The 15,938-nt window shown below is 38.2% G+C and overlaps 2 protein-coding genes and 1 long non-coding RNA gene across 4 annotated transcripts; 1 reads left to right on the forward strand and 2 right to left on the reverse strand.

Moving 5' to 3' along the window:
- Window positions 1-839: 839 nt before the first annotated feature.
- LOC112182133 (DELLA protein GAI1) lies at window positions 840-2,102 on the reverse strand. The gene has a single exon (XM_024320579.2). The coding sequence runs from the start codon at window positions 2,100-2,102 to the stop codon at window positions 840-842; it is 1,263 nt and encodes a 420-aa protein (XP_024176347.1).
- A 2,486-nt stretch (window positions 2,103-4,588) lies between these two features.
- On the reverse strand, window positions 4,589-7,139 carry LOC112187146 (DELLA protein RGL1). Of its 2 annotated transcripts, XM_040512753.1 has the most exons (2): window positions 6,966-7,139; window positions 4,589-6,460 (listed from the first exon to the last, which is right to left on the reverse strand). In XM_040512753.1, exon 2 carries the CDS (start codon window positions 6,431-6,433, stop codon window positions 4,748-4,750), a length of 1,686 nt encoding a protein of 561 aa, XP_040368687.1. In that variant the 5' UTR covers window positions 6,434-6,460; window positions 6,966-7,139; the 3' UTR covers window positions 4,589-4,747. The 2 variants fall into 2 exon arrangements, with proteins under 2 accessions (XP_040368687.1, XP_024181578.1); XM_024325810.2 differs by having other exon boundaries at window positions 4,589-7,139.
- A 1,351-nt stretch (window positions 7,140-8,490) lies between these two features.
- On the forward strand, window positions 8,491-13,287 carry LOC112189328. The gene is made up of 7 exons (XR_002931833.2): window positions 8,491-9,029; window positions 9,516-9,784; window positions 10,041-10,175; window positions 11,568-11,697; window positions 12,362-12,514; window positions 12,698-12,742; window positions 13,108-13,287. It is a non-coding gene; the product is annotated as an uncharacterized LOC112189328 (long non-coding RNA).
- The last annotated feature ends 2,651 nt before the right edge of the window (window positions 13,288-15,938 follow it).

Raw genomic sequence — 15,938 nt, forward strand, 5'->3', positions numbered from 1 at the left:
GTACGTACGGGACAATATATGAGTAAAATATTGTCCACAGTTGGTTCAAATGTCCGTCAAGCTGAACCAACCATTCTGGTAAATTACTAACCATATAATTCTTGATTTGTTTCCCAAATCCAAGAACTGCAGACTAGGCAATGGACCCCTAGAATGCATGCAGTTCCCTCTTCTCGGAACCTGAGGTAAGGTAGTTATTCCTCAATTGATAGGTACGTAGAAAAGGTTCAGGTTGCAAAGTTTACCTATGGAACTCGGAATCCCACCTTCGACATAAAAAACAGTGAGGGCTGTCATATTGCCAATCGAAGCAGGTATCAGTATCTTAGATCAATGACTTGTAACTTTTTCCATCTTCCTCGGAAGCTTGCTGTATATAAGAATCTATTCCCAGACACCAGACAGATAGAAACGTCAAACTTGGCAGTTCACTGAAAACAAGAGGCCAGGGATCCTTCCATACAAGCCAATAGCAGATTCATTGTATACAGAAAGTAACAAGACTATTGATACTGAGGAACCAATTAAAATATCTGAATTGAAACTGTTAGAATCAAATAGTATTAGTATCGTGGACAATGGATCGAGGACATCAGACAATTAATGCCTTATTAGTCAACTATCCAAGGTTATCAACAGATAATGCATTACCAATTGAAGGTTATGATCAGATAATGAATGGTAAAGCTGGGACGACATGTCAAGAATCTGCAAGCTTTACAAAAAGGAAAGGGGAAAAAATAAACATATTACAAAAGAAAACCCAAAAAAGAAAAATATTTCTGCTCATCTTCAATTGCTCTTCCCAAAATGTTCATTACATGAGATATTTAGAAGTCTTAGGCTGCATGGAACTTCCAAGAAGAAAGAGAGAGAATTGTTGTTCCTTTCCATCCAATGGTGAGGCATTTCCCATTCATATCCAATGTGCATGATTTCCCACATGCAAATTGCTTAGCAGTAAGGTCTGCTTGGTACAACGATGACAAGCTAAGCTCCGCTTCCACCATTCCAAACTTTGCAAACAAACTCCTCCAAACATCAATCTTCATGTGCCTGAATTTCCTCTCTTCTTCACTTGCTATAATATTTGTAATCTGTTGCGCCAAAAAAGTCTCTTCCAATTCCCTCCTGTATGGACTGGAATTATCCATACAGACATCAAGGCAATCAAAATAAGCACTATAGTAGAAGACCGCTGCATTGAAACGGTCTTCAAAAACTGGTGAATAGAGATTTGCTTCGATTTCTGTGATCACCATTAGACATGGATTGAGCTTTCTGAGCTCTGTTATTGCAGATTCCAAGCAATCAGGTAGGGTCCTCATGCTGCTTCGCATTAGACAACAGTAGACTGCAGTTGCTTCACCATCCTCAGACTCGAATCCATCTTCATTGAGGTTGTTGATGTCTGTAACCGTTGCTATTTTAAATGAAAAGGGCAAATGTAATGCCTCAGCAAACTGAGCCAACCTTTTGCCGGTGTCCTCTAGCTTTTGTCTTGATGCAGTTCCACTTCCAACTGCAGTAACTTTTAGCATCTCAATTGGTTGTTCACATCTTGACGCAAGAGCTTGCATCAACACTATGCAGTGCCCCCCACTTCTGATCTCAAGGTCAATGAAATGAACTCTTTTGGCCGATGCTACACTTTCCACAATTGCTTGGATCCCGGCAAACTGAGTTACTTGATAGAAGGGAAGTTTGAGGAAACAAGCAAAGAAAGCAGGACAACAAGCAATTGTGTTTTCTAAATGCATTGCAAGTAAATCCTTACTTTCTGAGCCCTTAGACGTGTTTCTCCCAGTTTCCCTATCTGTCCTTTCTCGAAGAGCTTTAGAAAAATAATAAACAACTCTCTGAACAGTATTTCCAGTGCTGGAAGATAGGAAATGGCATAGATTCTGCAGTTTTCTCGCCCTATCATATTGTTGCTTTCCAACCTTATCTGCAAAAGCTAAAAGAAGGTGTGCAAGCTCAACCTCTTTGACTTCCTGGTCTGAGAGACCTATGGGAGCACAGCCTAAAACATGTTTAGGTATGGAGTCATCGGCATACTTTTGGGAAGAGAATTGGATGAACCTTGCTCCTGCTGCTCTCATTATTTCTACAGTTGATAATCTGCAAACAGAACTCATGGTTCAAGTGTATAAAGCTAGGGTTCTATTGTAGAAGCGTATATGCATTCATGATCCGTGCAATATATATATAAGCTGACCTTGAAAGCTATGACTTTTGATAGGTTGACAAAATTGTAGCATTGATCCTAGGCTTGGGTTTCACAAGCTTTCGTGGAAAAGCTGTCAACAGCTGTATAGAAACTGAAATGTCAAAAACAATTAGTATAATACAGATTATTCCGGTACCCAAAAATGATTCTTGTGATCCACAACAAACTGTGCACATATCAATACATCCAAAAGATACAGTGTCTTACTGCAAGGAGTATTTGACGATTTCATCCAAGCAACATTACTTTTCTGATAAAGTACTTTTCTCCATAACAAGGGTCTGATATATTTGACTAAGCATGTGTACAGGACACCAGCCGGCATCTTGTGCAGTTCAAGAATAAGGGAATAAGCTGTAGAAGAATAAGGGAATGAGGAAAGTAAATAAGACAAAGCAAGAAAATCACACGATACAGAGATGAAAGTACAAAATGGAAGAACGCTTTTATCCAGCAGCGCAGCATGGCATATTTTCCTGTACAAAATTCAAACCATCTGGTTGAGTAAATTATGCAAAACACAATAGATTCAATACTAGCTTGACACACAAGATACTTCATGTATAGGACAGATTTTGGCTGCAAAGGGAAATATTAAGTGTAATCTAGTTCTAGTTATATATTAATTTTAAGGACACCTTAAAATCTACACAAATGGTATTTAGCTTCAATTTATACTTGAATCAAATGTATTTTATCTGATCTTCTATGGTGAATTCTGGATTCCCGCCAGTGCAGTCACGGTGCAGTCACATGTTATGAACTTATGATACAATCATACAATGGTTTTAGAGATATGTTTTGCAGTTGTACAGCGCCAGTGGAGATTATATTCCTATTTAAAATCTATGCGTTGGTCATAAACAGTTTCTCCTCCTAGTGGCGCAGTTTTGGAGACAGAGCATAGTGATCATCTCCATAGACAAAGAGGACCAGTCAGATATTCTCATAATTGGATTTAATATTAACAGATCAGGGTGAAATTAGCTTTCAGATCACGACAATCAATGAGGCTGCAATATACTTGAGCAACTTCAGTAATGAGATATCAATGAAACAGCCGTCAAATGATTTGCATTTGCACTTCTGTCGTAAATTTTGTATCCTCATGAGAAACACTATGAATAACACAAAAAGAAGAATCGATGCTTGCAGATAATTTCAAAAAAGTAAACAATACAAAGATAAATGTTTAATCATCATCATTATCATATGTGCTATTCAACCATTCAGCTGAATAAAGCTCAAGGTTAGCACAAGAAGAACTTGGACAGGGCCCTGATCACAATCCTAAAACAGAAACTAAAGCTAGTTTGCTTGACTCTTCCAAATACAATGACCATCTCTTTGATGGACATATTAACTACATTATATTTTATCAAGACAAATGGATAGGAGCACAGCATCAGTCAACTAGATTCTGGCATACCATGAACACACATTAGACCAACAACAGATTCTGTTCAATTTCGGACATTACCTGGTAGCACGCAGTAATCGTTTAATGAGAATCGACATGTGTACCACATCTTGGGTACACTATGAAGCTCCCTTCATTTATGGGTTATGATTTATGAATGTCAAAATAGCATATAAATAGTCAGCAGTGTCCTATGTGGCTGCTCATAGTGCTACTCTTCTGTCAGTGATACACAGAAATAGATTGATCATCATTCAAATTTGAGAAGATGTCCACTTCTTCACCAGCGATAGAAAAAGAAAGTTTATCATCGTTAACATTTGAAGATAAGAAAGAAGCATTCTTCTCTCTAACTAAGGTAACCCATCTCATTAACATATGAAGAGTATGCTAATCTTACTATGCACTTCAGAAGAAAGAAGTAAAGTGACTGGTAAAAGAGAGACAAATAATGACTTAATTCTGATTGGTAGGAAACATATATGCGCGTGTGTGCGAACACACACACACACACATACACGTAGACAGACACACACACAAAGTAATCATTTAGATATTCCTATTTGAAATGTCATAAACAGGTTTCTCTCCTAATGGAGCAGTTTTTTTTTCTTTCCCCGTATAAAGTGCTTCAGGACACAGATATAGCACATTGGTCATCTTGGTAGACACAGGAAAATTCATAAGAGTATGAAAATTGGATTTAATGTTAGCAAAGCAGGGTGAACTTAGCTTTCAGATCACGACAACTATATAGGCTGCAATATACTTGAGCAAATGCACTAATGAGAAATATATGTGACAGCCATTGAATTTTGGTGCTGGCATTTACACTCCTGTTGTATATCCTGTATCCTCATGAGAAACATTATAAGGAGCAGTAAAAGGAGAATAGATTCTCATAAATAAACATAAAAAAGAAACCGAAACAACAGAACATGTTTAATTATCATTCATCATAAGTGATATTCACCATTTCAGCTGAATAAAGTGCTAGGTTAGCAAAAGAATAACCTATGTAACCCTGATCATAATTACAAAACAGAAGCTAAAGCTTGAAGCTCTACCAAGAAAGAAATGATGCCGTTTTATTATTTTCAAACAAATTTCCAAAGAGAAAGAGATTGGAGAGGTGTTCCTTTCCATCCGGCAATCAGGGTTTTCCCATCCATAGTGATGGTGCAAGAATTCCCACAGGGAAAGTTCTTAGCCACCAGCTCGGCTTGGTATAAGGATGATGAGCTTAACTCCATCTCCTCCATTCCATAGCGAGCAAAAAAGGCCCTCCAAACATCAATCTTCACATTACGTATCTTCCTTTCCTCTCCTTCAGTTGCCACAATATTTTTAATTCCATTTCCAAAGTATTGCGACTCCAAACTCTTTCTAATTGGCTCATTTTGTTCAATACAAGTTTCCACACAATCAAAGAATGCACTAAAGAAGAAAAGGGCTTCAATGAATCTGGTCACAAATACAGGTGAGTTGTGATTCGCCTCAACTTCGGTGACCACTGTTACAGATGGATGGATGTTCTTTATCACTTTCATTAAAGACTCCAGGCGATCTGGCTGCGGGACCATGGACCTCAGTACGAACTCAGTGTAGACTGCAACTGTTTCCTCAGAATCCAGCTCAAACATGTCTTCTTTGAGATCTAGCATATCTGGTACCAACACCATTTTGAAAGAAAAGGGTAAGTTCATGGTTTTGGCAAAACTCTCCAACCACTTACCTGTATTCTGAATCGTTTCTTTAGAAGTTCCGACAGCACTTATCTTGAGAAGTTCAAGTGGGAAATCACGGGATGCTAAGGCTTGCATCAGAACTGTCCATTGCACCCCACTCCTGATTTCCAGATCAATTACATGAACCTTCTTAGCCTCAACCACCTTTTCCACTATGCCTTGAATTCCAGCAAATTGTGCAATTTGGCAGAAAGGGATCTTGTTGTGACATGCAAGGGAGGTTTCATTTGTGATCATCATTGCCTTATCAATATCAAATGACTGCTTTTTGTGTGTGGTTCTACCAGTTTCTCGATCAATCTTGTCTCGAAGAGCTTCACAAAAGTAGAAAACCACTCGTTCAACCGGATTTCCTCTATCAGAACACAACCTCTCACAGAGGTCAAGCAACTTGCTTGCACGCTCATATTGTTGATATCCTACCTTCTCAGCTGAAGCAAGAAGGAATTCCACAAGTTCTACATCTCTACTCTCCTCATTGGAGAGGCCAGCAAAGGAGAGTTCAAAAGGATGGCTAAGCATGGAGGGTATATCAGACGGCGACACTTGGGAAGCAGTACGAACGAACCTTGCTCCTGCCACCCTCACGATTTCTTCTGTTGATAACTTGCTACTCTTCACCTCTGTGTACCCTGGATAAGGGTTAGGCTCAACAATTCTTTCTCCATTCAAGCGTTTAAACCCGCTACCATAGTTGTTTAAGAGATCAAGCCCTGCTACAGAAAAAGAGTCTCTCTTTAATTCTTTCTTGGGTGGTTCAACATGTGGAACTAAAGTTGGGATACTCTCAAGCTTAGCAATCTCCTCCAAGCATGCTTGAAGTGGTGGGGAGAGAGCACCAAACTGAAACTGCATGTCATCGAAGACCCCATAGTCGGAAATCAATTGTGGCTGCTGCTGCTGATCTTGTTGTTGGTATTTGGTAAAATCCGAGAAGCCATTTCCATAAATTCCATAATCAGAACAAAGGGAACCAAATCCACCCCAATTTTCTGCTTCATAAATTTGTTTCCCCCCAATGCTCTCCACTTCCATATTCTCAACAGTGGAGCCAAGTTTATCCTGAAATCCACCAAAGTTGAACTCCCCAAAAGAAGACATAGTATTCGCCATCTTGAAAAGGAAATTAACTCACAATTTGCGCTCACTATTCTAGTGCAGCTTCAGAAATTAAGCATGAACAAAGTGAAAATGTTTCCCTCAACCCTCAAGCTCCTTATTATCTATCAAATCATCACTTTGCACATTATAAAAATATTACCCCTATTGAGTAGTACACTGCAACAATGAATCAGATTGATGTTTTGGATTTATGACCACGGATTATATGCGCTAAAATCCATAAATCTATGCATGCCAATTGGCTCAACTGGGGAAAAGTCACTATACAAGTCGTATATTATAATGATTTCACAATCGAGGCCTGATATCTACGAGGGTTCCAATCTAACGTCTTAAAAAGTTCAGCCAAAATGCCGACAAGCACAAGAATATGAGGTATGCGATGATGCAACTGAGAAACAACAAAAGAGGGTTTACAATGTGGGAAAGGGAGTTGGGTGCTTACAATGCTGCCTGTGCCTTGTTTCTACCTGATGGAGCTTCGCGAGGTCTGACAGCCACGGCACGACAACATTTGCGCGTCGCCATTGTTTTATATTTCATCTTTAACTAACTAATTGGCTCCATCATATCATTGTACTTTGTCGTCGGCTCTACATATGCTGACCAGGCCGCGGTGAGTCGGTGACTGGCCAAGGCCAGCACGACAAAGCATATCAAATGGGGCAATCACAAGCTTTAGGAAAAAAAAAATTGAAATTTTAAAATATATGTCAAAACTTTAATAAAAGAGTGAATCTGAGGGCTGAAAATAAATGCACAGTTTTAAGTTGTTATAATTTCTGCTTTTATATTTAATATATGTAGTTGAGATGCACTTGTCCCTCACAGTCTCTTAAAACTGTTCTTTAGGTGAGCAAATCTGTAAAAGATAATAAATTAAAATAAAATTGTCGTATGATTAATGTTTTTTTTAAATTACATATTTTAATAAAATTTGTGGCTATAGATATTAGACAATTTTTCATTATAGATACATAATTTATCAGGTTCGCTCACCTAAAGGACAGTTTTAAGAGACTGTGAGAGACAAATGCATCTCAACCACATGTATTAAATATAAAAGCAAAAATTATAACAACTTAAAATTGTGCATTTATTTTCAGCTGTCAGATACACTTGTCCCTCATAGTTCCTTAAAAACTGTCTCTTAAGTAAGCAAGTCTTCATAGTTTATTTTTAACTTTTAAAACTAAAAAGAACAAAAAAATTGAAAAACTAGTCTTCCCAACATGATTCGAACTTGGAACTAGCTGCAAAATTCATGCATGCTTGCCACTACACCAAGTTGGTTGGTAATGATTTTGGAGAAACTCTAAGCTACTTATTGAGTTTTTCATATACATAAATTGATTTTAAAAAATATAAAAGTCTGTGGGGCACAAGACCCACTGGCTTCCCACGTGACTCCGCCCCTGAGCACGACCACCATCAAACCACTTTTGACTTGGACTATGTACTGTGTGTTGTAGCTTTTCAAAAATAGACAACATTTGATGTGTTGGAAAATATAACACTATGAGCCATAAAATTTCTTTTTTAATCTTCTTCGAGATGAACTTGTGTTGCCCCGGAAATTCGTATTTATTTTCCGAGGATTTTTCGGAATCTAAATTCTGATTTTTGGACGATTTCGTGGCTCGTGGATGGAGCGGAAGTGTTTCGGGAGAATAATTATTCGAAGAATATGGTTTTAAGGGGGTTGCAAGGGTTGACTTTTTATACGTTGGGATTCTCTAAAAACTTCCTTCACGAAAGTTGTAGAGCGCGTCGATACAAGTTCGTGGATATGTGGAGCGCGAAAATCGAAATTTGTATGAAGAAGTAATGGCACTACAAAAAATAATTGCAACGGCTACCCCGTTTCGCGTCGGCACCCTTTTGCCGTCGCAAAAAATTGACTTTTTGCTTCGGCAAAATTACGCCGTCGTAAAACTTGCGACTGAGTTGCTACGCCGTGGCAATGGGGTAGCCAAACTTTAATATTTATCTTCGGCGAACGTTTGCAGTCGCAAACTTCCAATGCTTGGCGACTGCGTCTAAAATGCCGTCGCAACTAGAGAACAACTACGAGCCCAATTCTCTTATTAAATCTATTTTCTCATAAAAAAACCCTAGCCTATTTCTCTCAATCCCTGTTCTCTACCGCATCCCTCTTTCTCTTTCTCTCTGTTCTCGATCTCACTGAAGCAGATCGGATCGGAACTTCCCGTCGCTGGTCCTCCGTGTTCAGTCTCTCCGCTCAGTCCTCTCTCTCTCTCGCTCAGCGGCTCAGTTGTTGTCGTTCTCTCTCTCTCTCTTATACATATCACTTTGTCTCAGCGGCTCAGAACCAGATCGGAACCGGCGGCTTCAGCTTCTTCATCGCTCAGTAGCTCTTGCTCTCTCTTTCTCTCTGCGCGCGCGGCTGCTCTGAAGACTGAAACCAGATCTTTCCGAACCAAAAGAAAACCCCCAAAGCCTTCTCTCTCAGCCTCTCTCACATCTAGCCCTAAATCGCTCTTCGTTGGTATGAAATTTCAACCCTTTCAAACTTTAATTGATACGTTTGATTTGCAATTCGCAGTTTTCAATTAGATAACATAGAAAGTTTCATGCTTTAATTTAATTTCTGTGAGTTTTTGTGAAATTCAACCCTTTTTATGATTCATTGTGCTTGAACTGTTGGATTCTAGACTCTAGTCAAGTTTCAATCTTGTTTCATTGGCACCCATAACCCTTCTTTTCGAATTAAGCTCTTAATGTCTTATAGCATCTGTATGCATCTGTTGGTTGTGTAATTTTGCTAATGGTTCTGCTTCTTCTGTTGTTTTTCTCCTCCTGTAGATTTGAGTAATGTTTTTGTTGATTTTTAACTTTCGTATTCGCCTTTCTCAAAATTAGAGTCTGTGTTTTATGAATTGGTTTTCGTTTATCTGTTGTTACCGTGGAGTTTTCAAAATTGACTTATGAGTATGCCCATTCATGATGAGAAACCCCTCAATTGATGATGCAGGGTGGAGAAATAGAAGAGGTTGTATAAGCTAGAGAGTTGTTGGAAATGAATGCTGAAGCTTTGCAAGTTGCTAAGGCATACCGCCACCTTCTCAAAGCTGTCAAGAACCACGTTGCCAAAGAAGACACTAAGCGGCATTTCAGAGATTATGTAACTGAAGAATTTAGATTCACATGAAAAACCCAGATACCATGGAGTTTCCTACCTAATTGATTTTTTCCTGTGGTTTTCTTTGAAATTTGCAGGTATTTGAGCAATTATGGTTCCAGGTAACCCCTCTGTTCTTCTCCATTTAACTAATTTGGTTTCCCAAATTGCACATTTTTTTTCTTTTTCGTGTCGATGGGCTAATGTCTGTATAATCTCTTTTTTTAATACGTTGTCCATGGGCTATTGTAACTCCTTAATTGTAATACTTTGGTTCAGGTTTAGTGGTTGATTCTATTATAATTGTACTTTTTCTGTTTTCTGTGTGGTGATTAAGCATTTCTTCTTTCCTTTTTTTTTTTGGGGGTTCCTGAACAGGGTAGTGGTAAACAATTCTGGTGTGGAAGAAAACAAGGAAAAGACGGTGGTTATCTAAAGCTTGACTTGTACGAGAATTCTGTTATCTAAAGTTGGGGAACTGCATATTTACCTTGCTAGCAATCTAATTTCATGGTATAATTTCTTCATTTTGTTTCTGTTTTTACTAGCTTTTCTGTTTATACTTTTGGGCTATGTTTGTTACATGGGATTGGACTGGATTGGAGTAACTTATGTAAGAAAATAAGACTCATCCCACGTTTGGCACACATGAGGACTCAATTAAATGAGATTAGAGGACTCAATTGAATGTTGATCAATTCTGGGTTTTTTCTTTCTTTCAACAACGTCTGTGTTTTTATCTTCTTATTTGGTTGTTTGTTTTCATTGATTTTGGATGTTGATCAATTCTGGGTCAAGTACCTGTAACTGGTCATGTAACTGGTCATGTAACTGGTCACGTAATTGACCAGGTAACTGACCATGTCACTGACCAAGTAACTGTAACTGGTCATGTAACTGGTCACGTAACTGACCATGTCACTGACCAAGTAACTGACCATGTCACTGACCAAGTAACTGACCATGTCACTGACCAAGTAACTGACCATGTCACTGACCATGTCACTGACCAAGTAACTGTAACTGGTCAAGTAACTGACCATGTCACTGGTCAAGTAACTGACCATGTCACTGGTCAAGTAACTGACCATGTCACTGACCAAGTAACTGGTCACGTAACTGACCATGTCACTGTAACTGGTCACGTAAGGGATACAATTTCTGGATTTGTCTTCAGCTTTCTCATTCCAATTTCTTTTCTTCTCACAAACTCATAAAATTGTTCATGTCTGCAAATTACCAACTTTTAGTCCAATACACAAACAAACATGGGATAAGACTATTTTGACTATTCTGCTCTTTAGTCCTAAGCAGTACCAAACATGGGTCAGATATTAACATAACATATCCCAGGTTAGAAGAGTCCTAGACTATTATAGAAAATAATGTGGGTGATAATAGTCCCACGTAACAAACACCACCTTGAAGTATGTCATTAGTTATAATATCAGTTGTTAGGGATTCTGCTTAGTGCTTATTTACTTGGGGTAGATGCCATGGATAATTGTGTCATTTGTTTATTTTTGGATTTCATAGTGGAATGGATGCTAAGGGTTACTACTTTTTCTTTTCATTTACAAATGCATTAGAGTTATCTGTTTTGTTCTTGTTCGTTATTGTCTTCGCTATTGTGATGTGAGATCAATATATTCTAAGCTGCAGCATAACAGAATGTTTGCTGTAGTCTCTTCCTACTTTCATTTTTCCTGCAGCTTTGTTGTTTTTGGGAATTGCAGGGATCAGCAGTGTATAAGGTAAGCTTATTTGGGGTGAATACTGTTTGAGTTTTTGATTCATGGTTTACTTGATTTAGTGCTGGATGTGTTGGATGAGGAATTTATATATGTTTGAGGTCTTGAATATATAAATTACTGATTATATAGTGATATCTTGTGCTTTGAACAGTTCAAGGCCTATTGGCAATGACGTAATTAGCATTTATTTGGGAACAATCTTCTTGCAAGGAAAGGAGAGGGCTGGAAATCCTGAGACATTGAGTCTAAAGCTAGGAAGTGACATTATTTTAACTGAAAAGGTTAGAAAGTTCTATCTCTCATATAAACATTGTTTTGTAAATTGAAGGCTTGAATTAGAAAGTTTTGTGCTCAATTTGTGGGTCAGTTTGAATTTGAAGTGATTTTAGGGTTTTCAATTGAGTAATTGGTGAGCAAACGATATGAGTTTGAGAATTTGACTTCATGAACTCTCATTTTTCTGAATTCAATTTTACTTGAAATTATAGAAACTGCAATCTGCTTCAGAAAAATTAGATAGGATCTTGCTTTTATTTTGGTTATACCTAGTCTGATTTATAATGACTTCTTGCATAATCTACACTAATATAGACTGCAAGAAAAGTTCAACTTAATTCAGGTTGCAACTTCACTTCATTCCGATTCTGACTCTTTTGTGGATGTATAAAACGAATAAGGAGAGAATATGTAGCCTTTGCTGTAATTCACCACCTCTTTTGTGCTCGTATCAGTGGATTTACTGCATAACGTGATGACTTTGGGGAACTAGTTATTCATCTATATGCTGTGATTGTCATTCATACAGTTGTTAATGTCCTCATTGCATACTAATATGTTGTGTTCTTTTTATCTGGACTTGGGTTTATTTTGATGCTGATATTGATATTTATCAATTGTACTTGTACCTCTTCTATCTTAATTTGTTTAATTTATTGTTTTTTTAAGGTTCAACCCTGCGGTGGTATTTGGAGTGACAACTGCTCTTTGAAAATGGGAAGAAGACGCCCCTTCATACTTGCAGGATCTCTCATTATCTCTGTTGCCATGCCATAAGTCAATCATTGCAATTCTAGAGCTGCGTGCTAGGTGGGGGAACAGGTAAATATTCTTATTCACTTGTTCTTCTTAGTGTGTACTAGTGCATTCATTAAAGCATTATGGATCTTCCTCTATTTGTTATTTCAATTTTAATTAGATTAGTTATATGCCTAATGCTTGAATGATGTTATAAAAAAATTGGCAATGATGGAAAGTTTGCTTGTTTCTTTTTCTTTTCTACAGGAACTCAGCTAGCTTGCATGAATTTTGTTTTTTGGGGAATTGCAGGTAACCCTTATCTTTTTCATGTGTTGGATGTCTGTGTCCTCAGTCCTACAATTGTTTCAAGTGATACATTATTGCCAATATTTGTTAGCATCTGTTTGCCCGTTGTTGTTGTTCACATATATATACCTTTATTAATTTATCAATGATGAATATACATACTAGTATCAACTTGTAAAAGAAACACTAGCTTTGATGACACTTGGTTTGAAATTTCCTCTCATACTGCCATTCTCTTTGTAATATGATTATAAAGAATGGTGTAACCTGCGATGTTCATTATTGAAATTGGGTTACGGTGTGACATTGAAAAAGGGTGATATGCAAAGCCATACATGATATATTTAATTTTTTTTTTGATGTCTTAGGTTCCAGATGCAACTAGTGACCATGCATGAAATTCGGAGAGAGTCTGTAGGAGAAGAAAGGAATCCAGATTCAAGCAGTGATAGAGCAATGGGCTGAGTTTCAATATGTTATTGCATATTTTTGTTAAGTGTTACTCTTAGTTGTCTTCATTAGGAACTTGATTTTGGGCATATATAAATTAATTTGTACTTCTTCTAATTACCTATACTGACACTGCAACAATTTAATTACATTGCAATGAAATAGATGAGCTAATGAACAATATATGTGTTGTGTATTCATGATATTTTTATCCCATTTTTGGATATTGCAAAAATACAGGTTTTGTTAAAAAAAAAATATTGGTTAGCTACTAACATCAGTGAATTGCGGTAGCCAAGAATATTTTTCTATATAACACCACACCGAAGCTACGGCAACGAGACCGTAGTAAAATTTCCTATTGAAAAATTGGCGGGAAGCAAATTAGTTTGGCAGCAAAAAAAAATTGGCGGGAAACAATTTGGCGGGAAAAAAATTTAGTAGGAAACAAATTTTGGCGGGAAGTAATATAATTATCTTAATATTAATTATGCTGCGACGGCAATTTGCCGTAGTATATTTTGTAATGGCGACGGCATTAGGGGTAGCATAAAACCGTCGCAGAGTAAGTGTCGCAAAACTCTTTGCCGTCGCAAAAGTGGTCTGCTACGGCAAAATGCCGTGGCAAAAGATATTGGCGACGCCATCAACGGCGACGGAAGCTTTGCCGTCGCAGAGCCGTCGCAAATGCTTTTTTGCTACGGCAAAATAGCTTTTCGCTACGGCAAGGCGCCGTGGCTATTGCAATTTTTTTTTGTAGTGTGGCCATTGGAAGAAGTTTCCATTTTGGTATAAATAGGGAATTTTCTTAAATAATTTCATAATTTCATATTTCCATTTCCAGAAAGTTTCATTCTCTCTCCTCCACGCAACCCAGACCCAACGGAAACCCGCCGACCCGACCCGACTGGTTCTCTCACCTCCAGCCACCTCCGGCGACGGGACAAGCCGAAAACTACTCAAACCAGCGTCATGCTTTGCTCTGTGGTGTTGGTTTGCACGGTGGTTCACCGGAAAGTGGAGATCGGAGTAGCTACAGTCGACGCGATCGTGACCCTGTCTGAAGATCACTTTTCCGGCGACGTCTCAGCCTATCCTTCATGGTTTTGGAATCTCCTCCTCCTCCTGATCATCCTCATACCTACCTTGAAGGACGATTTTGAGTGTGGAGTGAAAGATCAAGGTTTGAAAATCTGCGGTGCACAACGAATCTGGGGCTCGATCAGACGGCTGCAATTGGCTGATCTTACAAGCTTGATCTAGGATGATCTGGGCCGAACCAGACTTAGCTCCAGGTATGAAAGTTGCTCTATTCTCCGTGATGACCATTTCTGGATGGCTTGATTGTTGTGGTTTTGAGTTTTGGCCAGTAGTGGTTGTGATGGTTGCACTGCTGACTGTGGCAGCGTTATGGTGGCCTTCGGGCCATGTAAGGGATAGTTTTTGGTATTATATATCTTCTACTCGTCGATACGAGTGTTTCGATGTATAATATGCAATTTTTGGAGATCGTATGATTAAGTTATGATTTTTAATGTTTCAGACCGTTTGATGATTCGATCCGTGAGGATTTGAGCGTCCGATCGACTTGTGATTTTGTCATATCGATCGTATAAGTATTCCGAAGACATTGGGTGGTCTCGGATGTGGTTTCGCCTCATTTGGCGTCACCTTGGGAATTTTTGTTCGATTTAGGGTTTCTAACGTTATTCCTTGTGATTCGTTGACTGAATTAGAGCTGTACTTCCTTAGGTACTTGGCGAGGTATTTTTGGACTGCTATTTTGTGGATTGGCTGCTTTGTTCTGTGTTGAACACGCAGCGGGAGTTTCGAGGTGAGTAATCTCACATGCTTCATTAATGAATGGATTACCTTTATCGTTTAGTGAGTAAATCTCACGATATTTGTTATGAGCAGGATCGATATTTGTTATGAGCATGATCGATATTTGTTATGAGCGAGATTACCCTATTGTCTTGAAGTTATTAGGTTAACTACGACTATAGTTGATATTAGTGGTATTCCTAAGTGAATGACTACGTATGTGTGTGTGTATATATATATATATATTTTTTTTTTTACGTGAAATATATATGTATTGATGAATCTTTGTGATGATTTCCATGTGAAGCTTGTGTAGGAATATTTGTGTAATGAATCGAAGACATCAGTATGATGAATCTTTGTGATGATTGTCATGTAAAGCTTGTGTAGAAATATCTGTGTAGCTTGTGTAGGTATATTAGTAGGATGCTTGATATCTGTGTGATGACTAGCCATGAATCTATGTGATGATCGCTATCTGTGTGATGACTGGCGATATTTGCGTGAATCTATGTGATGATCGCTATCTATGTGATGACCAGCAATATCTGGGTGATGATTAGTATGACGATTACTATCTGCGTGATGACCGGAAAAATCTATGTGATGATCAGCTGGACAATTGCTCTCTATGTGATGATCCTCGAAATCTATGTGATGATCAGTAGGTTGATGAATATCTGCGTGATGATTGGTGAAATCTGTGCGATGATCAGTGTGATGACTGCTCGGTAACGGAGCTGAATTGTTATTAAGTTAACAAAGATCGAGAGGACTGCTGTGATGGTTGGGGCTACCTACAGACGTCAGAGTGTGGGACTTTGATGACTACTTTGACTTGAATTTCTTGACTTAATGTGACCTCCTGAACTAAATTATCTGTAGGGGTTACTATGAATTGTTTTGCTTGTTTTGATATGTGATT

This window comes from Rosa chinensis, chromosome 1 (genome assembly GCF_002994745.2).
Source record: "Rosa chinensis cultivar Old Blush chromosome 1, RchiOBHm-V2, whole genome shotgun sequence".
Classification (NCBI taxonomy): Eukaryota; Viridiplantae; Streptophyta; class Magnoliopsida; order Rosales; family Rosaceae; genus Rosa; species Rosa chinensis.

Bases quoted from the DNA above. Each gene is read 5' to 3' on its own strand.
- LOC112187146 (XM_024325810.2), bottom strand. From the start codon at position 6,511: ATGGCGAATACTATGTCTTCTTTTGGGGAGTTCAACTTTGGTGGATTT.
- LOC112182133 (XM_024320579.2), bottom strand. From the start codon at position 2,102: ATGAGAGCAGCAGGAGCAAGGTTCATCCAATTCTCTTCCCAAAAGTAT.